The 17,097-nt window shown below is 65.3% G+C and overlaps 3 protein-coding genes across 3 annotated transcripts; all 3 read left to right on the plus strand.

Moving 5' to 3' along the window:
* Positions 1-2,846: 2,846 nt before the first annotated feature.
* On the plus strand, positions 2,847-5,879 carry PFL1_00503 (uncharacterized protein; the record flags this gene model as incomplete). The annotated part of the gene is made up of 2 exons (XM_007877997.1): positions 2,847-3,045; positions 3,166-5,879. The coding sequence occupies 2 exons, from the start codon at positions 2,847-2,849 to the stop codon at positions 5,877-5,879; spliced, it is 2,913 nt and encodes a 970-aa protein (XP_007876188.1).
* A 1,033-nt stretch (positions 5,880-6,912) lies between these two features.
* PFL1_00504 (uncharacterized protein) lies at positions 6,913-7,871 on the plus strand (the record flags this gene model as incomplete). The annotated part of the gene is made up of 2 exons (XM_007877998.1): positions 6,913-6,948; positions 7,047-7,871. 2 exons carry the CDS (start codon positions 6,913-6,915, stop codon positions 7,869-7,871), a joined length of 861 nt encoding a protein of 286 aa, XP_007876189.1.
* A 1,660-nt stretch (positions 7,872-9,531) lies between these two features.
* Positions 9,532-13,499, plus strand: PFL1_00505 (uncharacterized protein; the record flags this gene model as incomplete). The annotated part of the gene is made up of 2 exons (XM_007877999.1): positions 9,532-12,489; positions 12,600-13,499. The coding sequence occupies 2 exons, from the start codon at positions 9,532-9,534 to the stop codon at positions 13,497-13,499; spliced, it is 3,858 nt and encodes a 1,285-aa protein (XP_007876190.1).
* Between the last annotated feature and the right edge of the window lie 3,598 nt (positions 13,500-17,097).

A 17,097-nucleotide genomic window follows, 5' to 3' on the forward strand; every position in this document is an offset into this window, starting at 1 on the left:
GCATGCATGCCCATTTGAAATTATTGATTTTCCCGTCTGGCCAGCTTCAAGCAAGTGGCCTGCCACTCTAGTTAGTCGACTTTAGTAGCAGAAATTCAATCGAGGTGAGGACAGTGAAGACCAGCGTCTAACCGAAATTCCAAGACGACGACCGCGAGGCGCTGGCGTCGATACAAACGCGGGCGGGCGTCGACCTCGTACAAGCCTACCGCCTGCCTGCCTGCCTCGTCGTGGTGGTGGTGGTGTGCACTTGCCTCGACGACCAGCCAGACCCCCTTTGGCCCCTATAGCGCCTGCAGCAGAGCCTTCGCTAGAAAAGGCGTTGGCGAGCTCCTCTCCTACATGACGACGACGACGACGACGACAGCAACAACAAAAGTGGCTCGCTCCAAGGGCCTAGGTCTGGCTCTGCCCCCTTCTTGGCCAGCCCCCCGTCTGCGGCCCCTTCACCTCGAGCCTGAGCCTTGCCTGCTCGAGGAGGTTTGGCTCAAGCCCGAGCGCGGTTCGCGGGCCGAAGAAGGAAGGCGGCGCGCGCATCGCGTTCACTCGCTCGAGGTAAGCCTGGCAGGCCTGACAGCAGGCCAGGCCGGTCGATGTGTAGATGGAGCGGCCTGCCTGCCTGCCTGCCTGCCTGGCCACCTGCGCCAGCGGCATGTTCCTTGTCGATCTTTGCAGGCGGATGCAGCTTACCCGAGCTCTCGGCGTCGACCGGCGCACCGGTCGCACGCCCGCGCGTCGAACCGCAGGCCACAGGCCTGCCAGTCCAGGAAGGTCGAGCAGCCTCGCGAACCATCGAGCTCGAACAGAGCGGGCTGCCTTCCCCGTTCCTACCTGGCCCGCCTGGTGCGACCAGGATCTCGCCAGCGCTCGCCGCACAAGCGCACGTACCCACGTCCAAGACTCTTCTCTGTCGAGCACATGGTCGCCGGTGCCCTCTTGCACTCCGCCTGGACGTGCCGCCACCCGCGAGGTTGAGCTGGCCGGCCACATTGGGGATCGCTCCTGTCGCAGCGCCCGCGGGTTCGACGACGCGCGGTCCGTCGATCATCTGGTCCCATCGACGAGGTGCGGCACTCTTATCTTACAGTAGCTCTCACTATCGTCAGTCGTCAGATTTGCTGAAGGCCGCCAGTCATCCTCCATCCTCCTCACACACGTCGAGGCAAGGAGGGCTCCGTGCTCCCGTTGAGAGGCTTTCAGCCACCTTTCGCGGCTGCTCGATCTCTTCAGGCCATGCCGGCAAGACTGGGATCAAGTGGCGCTTCGTCCGCATCGCCATACCCTAACAGGCAGTCGGTCGGCTCTCTCTGTCGATGAATCACGGAAGATCCAGTAGCGCGGTCCAGGTCGTCTGGCGAGGAGGCGTATCTCGATCCGCCCTGTGTTTGGCTTCGTCGGCATAAGTACCAACGGATCTGACATGGTCCATCCCGTCGACCCATCCAGGCACGCCCGGCCGTGGCTTGGTGTCGCGCGGTTCCCCGTCCCCCCTGATCGTATCGCTGGCCATGCGGCAACGCGCCCTGCCGAAGGAACGCTCTTCGGTCAGCTCCTGGCGTGCATATCCGGCCAGCCATGGGCTTGGCGAAGGCATGCTGGTCCAGCGAGTCCCGGCTGCGTGTGTCCGACGCTTTCACCAGGCTGTGCCATGGCCAACCACCCCTCGAATGCCGACTGCAAGTCCACCAACTCCTGGTCCAAGCACAGCAGCAACGCCGTCTCGGACAGTCTCGCCGTGACCACAGACTTGGCCCAATCAGCCGCCGCCAACCCCTGGCAAGGGCAGGAAAAAAGCAACGCCCAGCAAAACGTAATGACAAGAGTGGGATTCGAACCCACGCCCGAAGATAGCAGATTGCCCCTCGCTCAGTGCGAGGTATCTTCCTTAATGCTACGCCTTAGACCACTCGGCCATCTTGCCCCGCATGCTAATCTCAATCGGAAGTTGCATATATATTTAGTTTAATATTGCTGTAGAACCTTGACCTGGACGAACGCTGACGCGTGCCAGACCTCCTGGGCGCCGCTCGCCCGAGGGGGGCCCGCCCACCGCTCCGCCCGCATTTGGCGGGCGCGCACAAAGAGGGGGAGGCCCGCTGCGCTGCTGGCCTGGCCTGCCACGCCCCCGGCCTTTCCCCCACTCTGCGGCTCGGCGAGTGCTCGGGCAGCGGGCGAGCCAGCCATCATCTACACCAGGCTGGGCCGGAGATTTCCTGCGGCGGGATGTGTTGCTCTCTGGCTCAACCTGCCGACGCACCTGCGCTGCAATCCGGCCTTGCCTCCCGACCCTCATCCTCCATTCCACCCTACCCGCAGGCTCGTCTGGCGCTCCTCGGCTCAGGACGACCACCTCCTTCTATGGCCATCTCGTTAGGACATCGCAGACGCCGTCGAAACCACTTCGCCCGACCAGTCGGACCTCTCGCAACTGCAGCCTCCCATCCAGCTTCTTCGACCTGCAACTCGCATCAAAGTCTCGTGTCCAGCAGCGCATCGCCGCCAGCCCTGAGCCACACGGCTCCTCGGTCAGGCCGATACTAGGAAGACGCCGCCATCGTTTTTCGTGCTCGGCGCCGCAGACATTTGCACGCCGACAGCAAGTACGACGGACAACGGCACACACACGCATCGGATTGCAGGTCTCGCTGCGGTCCCATCTGCACGCCCGCGGCCCTCGGAGCGGCCGGATGTCGACCCATACGACGAGACCGTGCATCGCAGCTGCCGCGCTTCTAGTCTAAGAAGCGGATAGCCTCGGACCGGTGGCTAGCAGCTTCATCCGGCCCTAACTCGACAAGCTGGCCCTCCGCCGGACCAACCTCACATCGATTGAGAGGGCAGGGCGCATGGAGCGTACCTCACCCGCTGCGGAACCTTCGAACAAGGCCATAGGTGCCGCTGCGCTTACTGCGGACCGTGCCGCTCGCGCCGAGGTTCGAGCCTCGAGACCTGATCCCACTACCGCTACCAATGCCGATGACCGGCGCCTCGCCACGGCCACTTCGAGCACACCGCACGCGCACACACGCCGTCATCCGGATACAGGTGAGCATCGCGGTGCGCCAATCGGCCGCGAGCCTTGATCAGCCCTGTGAGGCTCTGTCGTTGACTTGACATCTATGACATGTGCGCCGACGCTTTCCCGACGGCGCTCTGACTCGGCAGCCATGGCGTTGACGTTTCCAAGCGCTCGTGGACCCGAGCATAGGTCCATGGACGCGCCCCCGACATCGGCCAAGCCCCGCTCTGGCTCCAGCTATTTTGAGCGGTACCCCGAGAGGAAGGCGCAGGGGCCGTACACGCCCAGGTCGACCCTCCTTCCGACGGCGGGAAGACGATCGTCGCCCAACGCGGATGCCGAAACGGGAGGTCCATCACCCCCGCTGAAGGACACAGTCCGCTTCCCTACGAGGACACACGAGGATGCCTCGCTCCAAACGCCACCTGCGGCCGGGCCATCGCGATCCCGACCACCTCCGCCTCGGGCCCAGCAGCGATCATCGCCCGGGGATCGCAAAAGGGTCGAAGCGTCGGCACAGCCACCGGTCGGACCCGAAAAAGGCGCGCCCGTGCTTGCGACGGTGCCAGCAGCCACTGCAGGCTTCGCCAGCCTCGCCAAGCGGATGCCGGCCGGACAAGAGGTCTCGAGCACGTACGCAGCGTCGTCGGCCGCCCTGGGCAAGTCCCGGGCGAAGCCGGACCGCTTGAGAATAAAGGCCGAGACAGTGCCTTCGATCGACGACATCATCCGGAGGAATGCCGATGCGCTGAAAGCCTCCCAGCCGAGCCGGTCGCCGTCGATGCCGCGCTCGGCGCCAAGCGGCGGGACAGGCATGACCCGCCAGACCACGCCGGGCGAGGTTCGCTTTCCTAGCTACGACTGGCGGAAACCTGCCTCTGCTCCGAGTGCACCGGCACGCAACGGCGTCGAGATCTGTGTCCACTCAAACGCGTCCGAGTCGTCGCTCGACTCGGTCGAGCAGGAGATCTGGGAAGGGATGAGGAGGTACGGCGCCATCGACCCGACATCGGACGGTGCCGACCCTGGCTCGCGGCGACGGTCTTTTTCAGAAGGAGTTCGCGGTGCTGGCCCTGGCGATGCGAGCGCCCCCTTCGCGCAGGTCCGGGCGTTCCAAAGTCTTGCCCAGCTCCACGTCTCACCAGTCGACGAGGCGGCACCGCCCCTGCCCGGATCGACGACGTTGGGTCAGGGGCTGCAAGAGCCTTTTGTCGAATCGAGGACCCAGAGCAAGCCACGGGCCGGGGCAAAGTCGAGCCTGACGGATCGCTTCAAGCCAGCAGACGGCGGCTCCCTGACCGAGAGCATGTCGATCCACAGCGGCCCGGGGCGTCCCTACCGGGTCTCTTACGCCGACGTCGGGGCGAGGGCGGGCAGTCCCGTGTTTGTGTTCCTCGGACTCGGCGCGGTACGGCACCTGGTCGGCCTCTACGACGAGCTGGCTGCGGCCCTTGGCCTGCGGCTCATCTGCATCGACCGCTGGGGGCTGGGACGCAGCGACGACGTGCCCATGGAGCGGCGAAGCATCCTTGCGTGGAGCGCGGTGGTCAACGAGGTCGCGGACCGCCTCGGCCTCGCCCGCTTCTCGCTCCTCGCCCACAGTGCAGGCGCGCCCTATGCCATGGCCACAGCTCTGGTCTTTGGCGAGCGTCTGGTCGGGCCGGTCCACCTGCTCAGCCCGTTTACGGGCGCCAGTGCCGAGAGTGGGTACCGCTGGTTGCGATACGTGCCGGACGGCGTGATCCGGACGGCCCAGGTGGCGGACTGGAAGCTGCAGGGATGGAAGCTGGCCAAGGCGGCCAACGGCGTCTCGCACGACACGCCCAAGTCGACGCGGGCATCCGAGACGTCTGCCGCAGGGACGCCAGCCAGCTTCGTCTCGTGCCAGACGGACTGGAATGCCTTTTCGCCGGCACGCGGCGAAGGAGCCACTGCGATGCGGCGGACCGAGTCCGACTCATCCCACGCTGGAGCGGCGGCGGCGTCCGGACTCGTTGCCTTGCCCTCGAGCACGAGCACCACCACGCTCGGACCCTCGCCCACCTCGACGCCGTCAGGCCAAGCAGGGACGAGCGCGGCAGCCACTGGCCCAACCCTCAACAAGAAGGCCTCGTTTTCCTTCCTCGGCGGCCTGTTGGGCGCACGGCAGGCCCAGTCCGAGTCGTCCTCGCCTACGTCCGATGCGGCACCGGCGACGGACGGGTCCGGTGCGGCGGCGTACCGCGGCAGGCCGGGCCGGCATCGTTACTCGCTGTCCCGCTCGGTCTCGATCAGCTCGACGACGCCGTCGTGCGCATCGCAGGAGAAGCTGACAATCGACGAGCGGTGCGAGTGGCTCGAACGGTCGCCGTCGGATGGTGGTCAGCGACTGCGCAAGCCCGTCGCGGAGCTTCCCCACTCGAGGTCGACCGGCACGCTCAGCAGCGAGGCCAGCCGGCGCCAGAGCCGTGCACCTTCGTCGAGCGGCGATTCGGCGTCGATCTACAGCACGCCCGAGCGCGGCCTGGTCATCGAACCCGACGCCGGGCTGGGGGTTGCGCTGCTGCGCGCATCGCACTCCGAGAGCCAGCGCGGCTCCGCCTCGGACCTCTCGCTCGTGCTGGGCAAGAAGCCATGGGGTTTCGACTTCACGGACGTCCGGCACCCGTGCCGCATCTGGCACGGGTCGAGGGACGAGAGGGTGAGCCTCGCCAGCGCGAAATGGATGGAGCGCTCCCTCGACGACTGCCGCCTCCACGTCGTCGAGGGCGCCGGCCACAACCTCATGACCAACACGGCCGTCATCTTTGAGGTCCTCGAGAGCATCAAGTCGTTTGCCACGCCGTCGTCGGTCGCCACCACCGCCGCAGCCGCCGGCTGAGACCCGCGCCCGTGGACCCTTTGCCCCCTTTTCTCTCCCTCGTACCATACCCTCGTCAGCCCCTCACACCCGCCCTTTTCCCGGAACGCCTCGTCAGTCCTTGCACCTCGCCTTGCTCGCAGGCCATGCCTCTCGATCCACCCTCGCATTGCCCTCTCCCCGACCCTTGTCCTTCCCTCATCATGTCTTATTCGGCTCTCCTAGCCCCTCCACCGTGCACTGCTCGCTCGTCTGGACAACGATACCCGCTCTCCCCCCCGCTCTCGGTGTGGCTCGAAACGCGCATGTCAGGGCTCCGTCGATCCATAAGGACGAGTGACCCCGGTGTTTCTTAATTTTTAAAAATTTCGGCTACTTATCACGCGAGGCAAGATGGCCGAGTGGTCTAAGGCGTAGCATTAAGGAAGATACCTCGCATTGAGCGAGGGGCAATCTGCTATCTTCGGGCGTGGGTTCGAATCCCACTCTTGTCAATACGTTTTGGTGGCCTTTGAGGCCGTCCATTTCTTTTTCGAGTTTCTCTCCGTGTTGCCGGGTGCAGCACCACAACGTCAACCCACCACTGAACTCCACTTTGGGCCCGCGGCGTCTCTTGCAGTTGAATTTCCACGGCCGGTCGGGCGGCAGGCGAGACAGGGCATGCACGCAACCCCGGTGACACAGCCTCCCGTTGAACTTGGCGGCGGCAAGCCAGCAGCAGCGGCAGCAGCAGCGGCCGCCTCAGCACAGCCTGCTTGCCCGCCCTCGCCCGCCACGCCGGCCTTGCGGCACCGCCGCTCTATGGCACCCGCAGCCGGGAAGCTTCCGTTGCCGCCTTCCTCACCACCATCACCGGCACCATCATCGTTGCCACTGCTTCCACTTCGCCTGCTGCATCGTCTCTATCTACGCTCCTTCGTGGTCCCAAGCGAAAGATCCCGCGACATACGACTTCCGGCAAACCTCCGCCACACAGGTTCTCAACCGCCGCTCGCACTCCCCCAAGGGAAAGCGACGCTCCAGCTTGACAACAACGAGCTTGCCTGACAGCAAGATGGGTCGTTCTAGAGGCATGGAGTTCTGCTGCTGCGTGAGTGCCGGTTGATCCGCCCCTGTCTGGAGGGTGAAGTTGGTGGCTCTTTCGCTGACCCACGATCGGCCCATCCCTGGGCCCGACCTACCCGACAGGCCGTGCCGCTGGTCAACGCCGGCGCCTATTTCTTGGTGCTCGAGTTCGCCTTTGTCGCGCTGGTGACGGCGATCCTGGCGCTGGCGCCTCCGCAGATTGTCGCCACGATGAACGTCATCCCGAGCTGGTCCAAGTCGCTCGTGGCGGCGCTGGGTTTCATCACCTTCTTCTGGCAGCCCCTCGGCCTCTTTGCCATTGCCAAGCAAAAGTCCGGCCTCTACCGCCTCTACATCCGCATCAACTTCCTCCTCACCTGCATCGTGCTTGCCTGCACCGCCGCCTTCCTCGCTGTCTCGGCGGCCCGCCACAATGAGGCGCTCGACGCCTGCACGGCCGTGTACGGCAACACGCCTGCTTCGAGCGGCACCGGCATCGCCGTCAGCCAGGCCACGAGCGCGCTCGACGGTTCCGGCCGCACGATCTGCAACGTGCTGACGTGGGCCCAGGTCGGCACCATGGGCGGCCTCATCGTCTTGATGGGCCTCACCCAGCTCTACATGTGCTTCGCCCAGCGCGCCTACGGCCAGCAGCAGCGAGAGGCGCGCGGCAACTTTGAAAAGTACCGCTACAGCCCGGCCAACAACGGCGGGCCGGACAGCATCCCGCTCGCCGCGCGCGACTCGGCCGTCTGGGAGCCGCGCGAGGACGAGTACGGTGCCGGCGCACACTACGGCCCCGGATACAGCCCCTACGGCCCGCCGGCGCACGGCATGGACCACCACTCGCCCTACGGCGACCGTGGCTCGCCCGAGACGCCCGAGGTCAAGGGGGGCTACGACGACGACTACCCCTCCTACCGCCCGCAGCCGGCTTCGAGGTTTTGAGCGCGGCCATGCTGCCGTGCCCGGGACGACGCCTCGTCCCGCTCCTGCGTCCGTCTCCATGGCCCTCTACGAGCATCTCGGCGACTGGATCGCCAACCGGCGTGTTCCGTTCGCTCTCCTCGGCACTCGGCCACGCTCCGAACATGTATCATAACCGCGTCTCCCTTTCCGAACCCGCTCCGCAACGACGACAAACGGACAATCTTGCCGCCCTTTCTTCTTCCAGATGACCAATCTACCTTGTCTGAATATCGACGTCGATTTGACCGTGCAGTCGCGGTGCCGTTGGACGACTGGACGTCGCGCGCCGTCAAAAGAACGCTGCCTCCCTTCCTGGCGTGCGGCGGCGGCGCCCGGATGCAGTAGTGGCGGAATGGCTCCCGAATTCGGTGCAAAAAGAAGCTCCCGTTTCCTCTGGAGGTACAGGAAGAGGGCAAAAGAAGATGCAGTCTGGAGGAATCGAACATCCGTCTAGTCGGGTCACCGCTCCGGCGAAGGAACGGGGTGGAAGAGCCACAACGACTCGTACTAACCACTATACTAAGACTGCCTTTGATGTCAAAACCCAAAAATATTGCGTATATAATGGTGCTACTTGTATCTGGTACCCGACAGGGGCTCGACGACGTGGCCGGCGAGCTTGGGACCCACGCGCTTGCTCCAGCCTGGCGAGGGCAGGGCGGACGAAGCGCGGCGTACGTGCGTGCGTGTGAGGCTAGCGACGCCGATGGGAGTCAGCAGGGATGTGCCCGCCCCTCGTCGTCGTCTGTCGAGCTTGGCACCGGGCTGAGCGGCGCACAGACATCGACGATGGCGGTCAGCACCGCAGCAGCCTGTGAGCGGATCGGATCGCCCGACGTGGCCTGGCCGCACGTTGCCAGAGTCGTGACCTGCCTTTTCGAGCAGCTGGAATAGGCGTAACGAGCGAGGGATCGGCGAAAGGCCGACCGACCAAAGCAGCGCGGGGCAGCCGGCAGCAGCAGCGTCACGTTGGGGTCGACCCCATAACGTTGGTTGGCACCCGGCTGCAGTTGAGCATCGAAGGGGAGGCAGGCCCGGGCCAGCCAGCCAGCGCGGAGGCAGCGGGGCCTGGCCTGGCCAGGTGGACCCTGCCTGACCTGCTTGCCCTGGCTGAGTCGCGCCTGGCAGAGACCAGTTAGAGTGCAGGCAGGCAGGCAGGCAGAACCTCCCCTGGCCGCCAAAGCGCGGGCGCACAACAGCGGCAGGCCCCCGTGTGGAGGAGCTAGGAGCGAGCTGCTGCCCTGCCGGCCTGGGACCTGCCTCTGCACCAGCCACCTCGTCTTTGGCTCTCCTCGCGGCCCGCCGTCGACCTTGTCGACCCCACCGCCAACGTCTCTGGCCTGCTCTCCTGATATAAGCTTCACCCTCCAAACCTTGGCACACCCGACCCGACCCGCCCCTTCACCTTTGTTCGCCTTCGCCCCCCTCCTGCCTTGCAGCTTCAACGGTATCCCCCTGCTGCCATCTCGACAAAGTCTTTCCGCCTACACGCTGCTGTCTGCTAGACACGCACTCTCCTACAACGCCTGCCTCTCCTTGCTCGTCCAACCCTGGTGCCGGTTTCAACAGCCCGGCACAGCCATCTGCGTCGCTTGCCCATCGCCTCTCCCTCCCCCTCGACGCGCCGTACCAACTCACCATGGCTCCATCCGCCGTCGCCTCGGCCGCCCACTCGATGGTCGACTCGATCAAGGCTGCAGTAAAGATGCCCGAGGCTCGATCTGCCGCCCCTACTACTGCCTCGTCCGACGGTCTCGGACACGTGCCCATCATTGACCTATACTCGGGCACCGCCGATAGCCTCTCGCCCGAATCGGCCAAGGACAAGCTCAGGCAAGACATCCTCGCCGGCCTCCGGGGCCTCGATCAGCCCATGATCCCCGGCAAGGAAAACGACGCCGAGGACCGCAGCTTCGCCTACAGGCGCACCCTGCCCACCGTTATCCTCTACGATGAGCAGGGCCTCCTCCTCTACGACAAGCTCACCACCGCGCCCGAGTACTACCTCTACAACGCCGAGCTCGAGGTGTTGCGCGAGTTTGGACCCGAGATTGCTCGCCGCATCTTCGGCTACCACACCCTGCCCGCTTCTCGGCCTATCCCAGAGTCCCCCAAGAAAGACGAGCGGCAGGAAGAGCCGCGCAAAGACGATGGCGGAGGGCGCACGCCCAGCAACGCGGGCCTCGCCAACGGCCACAAGGAAAAGTGGGGTGACCAGAGCGTGGGCAAGTTCAACGGCGGCGTCAACGCCGAAGAGGGCCTCGACGGTGACCGCGCCGTCGGAGCCGGATCCCTCGTCGAGCTCGGAGCGGGCTCGCTCCGCAAGACGATCCACCTCATCCGAGCCCTGGAGCTGCTGCCCCCGACCGCACGGGGCCCCAGCGTCAACTACTACGCCCTCGATCTCGACAAGGCCGAGCTCAACCGCACCTTGGACGAGCTCAGGACCAAGGAGGCTCGACAGGGCGACGAAGGAGGCTGGACCGTCCTCGACGGCAAGGTGGCGCTCCACGGCATGTGGGCCGACTACGACGCCGGCCTCGATTTCATCGGCCGGGGAGGCCTGGCCAAGACCCCCGGCGGCGACGAGGACGGCGGCACCGAGGGCCCGCGCTGCCTCATGTGGCTGGGCTCCAGCATTGGCAACTTCGACCGCAAGTCGGCCGCCGACTTTCTCTCCAAGACTGCCGCCAACAGCATGCGGCCGCAGGACACGATGCTCATCTCGATGGACCGTCGCAACAAGCCTGCCGACGTGGCGCTGGCCTACAACGACCCGGCCGGCCTCACCCGCGACTTTATCATGAACGGCATCGAGCATGCCGACCGCGTCCTCGGCGGCGGTGTGCTGGACAGGGCCAAGTTCGAGTACCACGACCGCTACAACAGCCGCGAGGGTCGCCACGAGTCCTACTACCGCTCCAAGGTGGATCAGGAGATCGCGGTGCCCGGCCACGAGGGCGAGCCGATCCGCATCGCCGCTGGTGAGCTGATCCACATGGAGAGCAGCTACAAGTACAGCGAGCGCGAGGCTCTCGACCTCTTCGACTACTCGGGACTGCGGGTCGTCCAGAAATGGACCGATCGCTCGGGACGCTACGACGTCTGGCTGGTCGAGAAGCCGCAGTTCCACTTTTCGAACTCGCGTGGCGCCCAGGCGGATGCCGGCGTAGCGGCCTCCGTCAACGGCGACGTCAACGGCGAACGGGCCGGATTCACGACCGACGACGGCTGGGCCAACAGCGGCGTCGACCAGCACGCCCAGCGTGCGGCGCTGCTGGGCTTGCCCGGGCCAAGGGACTGGGCGGTGATGTGGGAGGCCTGGGATACGGTAACGCTCAGCATGATCCCGCCCTCGATGCTTCACGAGAAGCCGATCGACCTGCGTCACATCTGCCTCTTCTACCTCGGCCACATCCCCGCCTTCCTCGACATCCACGTCTCGAGGCACCTCGACGAGCCACACACCAATGAGCGCTATTCGTCAATCTTTGAACGCGGCATCGACCCTCACATGGACGACGAGACGCAGTGCAACCCGCACAGCGAGGTGCCGACACGCCCAGAGGATTGGCCCACGCTCCAGGAGATCCTCGAGTACAAGGCCAAGGTGGCGGCGCGGGTGCAGCGGATCTACGACGGCGTGGCGGCCGGCACAGTGCAGATGGACCGCAGGCTCGCGCGCATGCTGTGGATGACGCTGGAGCACATCGCCCTCCACCTCGAGACGCTTCTGTACATGCTGAGCCAGAGCAGCAGCACCCTGCCGCCCGCCGGCTTCATCAAGCCGGACTGGGCCACGCTGAAGCGCGACTGGGACAACGACTACAGGCGCCGAGGCGGCGACCGTGCTCTGCAGCAGCTCATCAAGTTCGAGGCTGGCTCCGTCATCCTGGGCCACGACGACGACGACAGCCAGGACTTTGACATCAAGGCGACGCGGCCCACGTCGGACATTGCCGACCTCAATGCGCAGCTGGGCAACCCCGAGTTCGGCTGGGACAACGAGCACCCTCGTCGCAAGGTCGAGACGGGCGCGTTCAAGATTTCGGCCATGCCCATCACCAATGGCCAGTTCGCAGAGTTCCTTTCGGCCACAGGAAGCGCGGACGCACCGGCGTCGTGGGTCGAGGTGCCCGGTCGGCCGGACCGCCATGTCCGCACAGTCTACGGGCCGGTGGAGATGGACGTCGCAAAGCACTGGCCCGTCCAGGCGTCGGGAGCCCAGCTGGCCGCGTATGCCAGGTGGAAGGGAGGCAGGCTGCCCACGCAGCCCGAACTGCGGAGGTTCCTAGACGCGCCTCCCGAAGCGCTGGTGCTCGACCTGACCGTGCCGCCGTTTGGTGCGGACGCCGAGGCCGCGGATGACGCCAGCGTCATTGACCCGCCGGGCAAGCAGCCGCCCCCCGCACGCGGCTCGGCCGTCAAGTACGTGCCCAGGGAACAGCAGTCCGACGAGGACCTCAAATGGATGGCGGTGGCGCTGACAATGGCGCAAGAGGCAGCCGACGCCAAAGAAGTGCCGGTCGGAGGGGTCTTTGTTCGCAACGGCGAGATCATCGTCAAGGCCCGCAACCGCACCAACGAGCTGATGGACGTGAGTGGCCAGCCTGTCAATGACCCCATTGATACGATGAGGGACGAGACTCGCTGACTCGCTTGACCTCCCCTCGTGCCATTCCTTGCGCATTGTTGCTTGCCATGCAGGCGACTCGCCACGCCGAGCTCGAGGCGATCGACTACATCCTCTCCACTCACCCCCCCAAGAGCGACGACTTTCCCGTCGATCCCCACTCGTGCCTCCCCGGGGACAACCCGTTCAAGGACACGACGCTCTACGTGACCATTGAGCCGTGCCTCATGTGCGGCGCCGCCCTCCGCCAGGTCGGCATCCAGCGCGTCGTGTTCGGCGCCGGCAACGAGCGGTTCGGGGGCAACGGCAGCGTGCTGGGCCTGCACGACGACGATGCGCTGGTCAGCTCGCCCGGATACGAGTCAGTGGGCGGCTACTACCGCGACGAGGCCATCATGATGCTGCGCCGCTTCTACATCACCGAGAACCAGAACGCGCCCAAGCCGCAGAGCAAGGCTCGCCGCCTGCTCAAGACCGAGATCCAGCCGCCGGGCATCTCGATGCACGGGCCCGGTGTCGCGGCGGCGGCGCAGCAGCAGCAGCAGGACGGACAGAACGGCAGCCTGCCCACCTCCGCCACAAGCACGCCTTCCCCGAGACCTGGCAACGGGCGGCGAGGCTCGCAGAATCCGACGCAGGCGCAGGCGGCCCCGTGTGCCAACGTTGGTTTCCGCAACTGGCACCCGGTGCCGGCTTCGCTCCCGCGCTACGACTCGGACGGCACGCTGCTGCCCGGCCATAACGGCGGCGTGTGGGAGTGGACCAGCACGCCCTTTATGGGCTTCGACGGGTTCCGCCCCGCTGCCCTCTACCCAGGCTACAGCGCCGACTTCTTTGATGGCAAGCACAGCGTCGTACTCGGCGGCAGCTGGGCCACGGTCCCCTCGGTCGCTGGCCGTCGCTCGGTGGTCAACACCTACCAGACCACGTACCCGTACATCTTTGGCGGCGCCCGCGTCGTCTTTGACGAGTAGGAGCTGGACTCGCAGCGCAGCCCAGCTCGATGCGGCCCGGCCCCTCGGTCTGCGCACCACTCGGCCGCGTGACGACGGCACTCCAGTTTTGCTCTTCGTATGCTCTTTATTGCTCCGCCCTGACTCCTCTTCCGCCTCTGTACAAGTACCTACGTCTCCTACTGCGCAGAGCTTGCGCGCTGAGCACCACAGAGTGATGCAGCAACAACCAATGTCTCCGTGATGCCCGGCAGCGTCAGGCTTGGCGGGCGGAGCGAGGCTGGGTCGCCGATACGACCACGCTGCTGCAGCAAGCGAAGCCGGCAGCGAGGTACGGTCGTCTTTCGTCAGCTTCGGTCCACGGGAAGCAAGACATCGGATCTATCCGTGCCCGAAGGCGATGGGTGCTGCGGTCTCGAGGTTTTGTTGGACGGCTTCGGTCCTGTCACCCCCGCCCGTTTGGAACAGGGCGGGGCTGTTGGGGCCCCGCAGCGCGAGTCAGAGCCCCATAGCTAAGGCACCTGCCGGTAGCCTGCTTGCGTGATGCCGATGTTGTCCCGCTGTTGGCGAGGCTCGACGGAGAAGGCGGATCTTGGTTGCGGAGGATGGCGGCGTTATCCCCTCGTCGGCGTTAACGAGGGAGCAGCAAGCGGCAAGATCCACCCACACCGCCGCACGCACACCTGCCTCTTTTCGCCGACCAACCAAGTCAGGCTACATGTAGGGCCACTGAGCGCCCCGCCTCGTTTGTTGCCCGCCGGTCAGCTTGCACCTACCGTGCGGTGCCCCGCATAGAGACCAACGCTAGCTCGCGGCAGGTTTTAGGCTTGCTTCTAACACAGCGGCATGGACATGGGGACAAAAAGCCAGCGCACGACAACGAGCGAGGATCCCGACGCTGCGCGGATACGTAGCCACCGAAACCCGCTCGTGGACCCTCGGGGCCTGTGTCCCGGCAAAGAGGCTCGCGATTGTGGGGACGAGATCGAATAGGTCTCGCTCGCCTGGCAGCTGCGGCAGGAGGCGATGATGCGGTACGGTGCTCCCTGATCCCGAGAGCCTGGGCCGCTCTAGGCTACATACACTTCGCTCCTCCTCGCGTAGGGCCCATCTGAGGGCGGATACCGTGCTGCACCGAAAGGCGGAGACGCCGTGCGGCGTCGCTGCGGCTTTGTCCTGCCCCCAGATCCCCGACGTTTGACAACGCCTTCGACTTCCGTCATCCACGGCCAACGATGCCAGACTCCGACGCCTCACCACACCGACCGGCGGCGGACAAGAGCGGCGCAAAAAAAAGGTGTGCGTACGCAGAGCACTCGGCACGTCGTGGTCAACCCGCGAGGTCCGGCTTGCTTAGCCGCTCTCATGAGGCTAGGGTGGGGCTCGACTTTGCGCAGCCTTGGCTTGGCTGACGTCGCGCGCCAAGGTCAGATCTGGCCACCGCATGTCCAGGCGGCTACTTACGCTGCAGCGACTCGATCTGCTACAGACAGTGCGCCGCCTGCTGTTCGCGCAAGCACGTACGCCCTTTTCGCCAACGCCACGAAAGCAGGTGGCGCCACGGCACTTGCAATGGATTGGGGATCCCGGCATTCTGGTCGGTGGTGGACGTGTCGCTAGGACACCATTCCAAAGGAAAGGACCGTCCGGAACGCGGGGCAGCCGAGACGGGGGGGGCCAGGGGACAAGGGGCCGCAAGGGGGGGCAAGAGGGCGGAATGACCTGTTCAATCGGACGGTCGGGCGGTGGAGGAGAGACGGGCGGGCCGGCAGCCAAATACCTACCTAAACTCGATTTGCGTCGACGTCTAGCCGCTGCCAGCTCGAGACCAGAAAAGTCGCTTGCAGGAACGGATGTCGGTGCGTACGTCCGGTTCCACGCGCTGACTTCCCTGTCCTGTCCTGGACTTCTGTCCTGCCGCTTGCTTGTTGTGAACGCAGGTCGAAGAGGGGGAGCCGACTGACCGGCGTACAGACACACGCCACCCTGTCGATTCCTGCAGCGGATTCGGCGTCGTCCCCGCTTGAGATGGCACTCTACGCCTCGCACCGTGCCCATCCACTTTTGAGCGATGATTTACATGCTCCTCGTCTTGCTCTGATTGCCCCAAGGCGTCGACGAGCGGTGACGATATTTCGACAGGCACACGAACCAACCTATCCGGCACCATCGCCAAGTCGGAGCGGAGCGTCGGAGGTCGGTCCGGCATATTGACGACGCACATACAAAGGCTGCGCGTGGCCGCGGCATCATTTTTAGGAGGAAAAAATCCAACTCAGGAGCCAGACGGCCGGCTGGCTGGCCGACGCACCGACGCCGGCGAGGATGCAGCTGCTGCGAGAGATGGGCTGATGTTTTCGCCCTCGGCCTCGAATGTTGGGAGAGACGACTGAAGCGCTCGAGGCCTACCTAGGACGATCCTTTGAACCTCTCTATCGATGGTCGTGCAGCGCGAAAAGGTGCCTGCCTGCCTGCCTGCCTGCCTGCTTTCCTTTCGCTCTAGCCTGTGCTCTGTGAAGCCCGATGTGCTGGCTGGCTGGCTGGCTGGCTGGCTGGCTGGCTGGGGGAAGGCTGCTGGGCCCCGCCCTCGCTAAGCGGACTGGCCGATCTTCGCCGCCGCCGCGTCTTTGTTTGATGTCTAGCTGTGGGCCCGCCTCTAGCGAGGCGTCGGCTCAAGCCGAAGCAGGCCAGGCGATTTTGTTTTTTCTCGCTGCAAGCGCGACATGGGCTCCTCGCAAAAAACACCGCCGCCGCCGCCGCCGCCGATTCTCCACATCCCCGACCGCCGCGCGCCTTTGGCTCGTCGTCACCACCTTGGCTAGAGGGTCGGCAGGCCGTACGGTGCGACGCTAGCGACATCACCCTCCGTCACAGCGCCCAGGCGGCCACCATGCCCGTCTTTGCCGAGGAGATGGCTGGCCCGGCTCGTCGACGTACGTCTGTACAGCGGCCTCGTCGGGGAGCACAGGGCGGGCGCTGCCCTGGCCTCCTCCTGGCAGCTTTGGCCGCCGCCTACAGTGCAGGTACCCCCGCATGCATGCCTCTGGCCGCCTGCGCTGGCTGCCTTCTGGCTTGCCTGCTGGCCTGCTGCTTGCTTGCTCGCCCCCCAGCATCTACCCGCTGCCCGGCTGCCTGCCTTTGTTTTCATCGGGCAGTAGCCCCTTTCCTTGTGCGGCCGCGCCCGTCTTGCTTGTTTGCCTGCCTGCTTGTGCTTGGAAGCCGCCAAAAAGCAGGCTGCACAGGACATTCGCCGTACGCGATCTACCGTAGATGCCGGTATGTCGGTGCAGTCTTTGCTCCGACGGCAGGCTCAGGGAGGCAAGGGGAGGGTGTGCGTATAGGTACGTCGCTCGGACTGCGCGCGCGCGCGACGAGCGCGGCGAGCGGGCCAGCCTGACGCACATCCATCTAGAAGCGGCTTTCCTGGCTCGATGCCCATCAGACACGGTCCCCAGCCACCCTGAGGGCCTCTCCCCCCACGCTCGCCTCCCCCCTTGAGCTCCCTCTGTCTGTTGCCCCACCCTACCGTTCTCTTCGAGCTTGCTTGCTCGCTTTGGGTGCCGTGACGCCCGCCAAGCCGGAATCTGAGAGGTTGCGCTTCTGGGCCCATCGCCGCCCT

The sequence above is a fragment of the Pseudozyma flocculosa genome (genome assembly GCF_000417875.1).
Source record: "Pseudozyma flocculosa PF-1 unplaced genomic scaffold scaffold00001, whole genome shotgun sequence".
Lineage (NCBI taxonomy): Eukaryota > Fungi > Basidiomycota > Ustilaginomycetes > Ustilaginales > Ustilaginaceae > Pseudozyma > Pseudozyma flocculosa.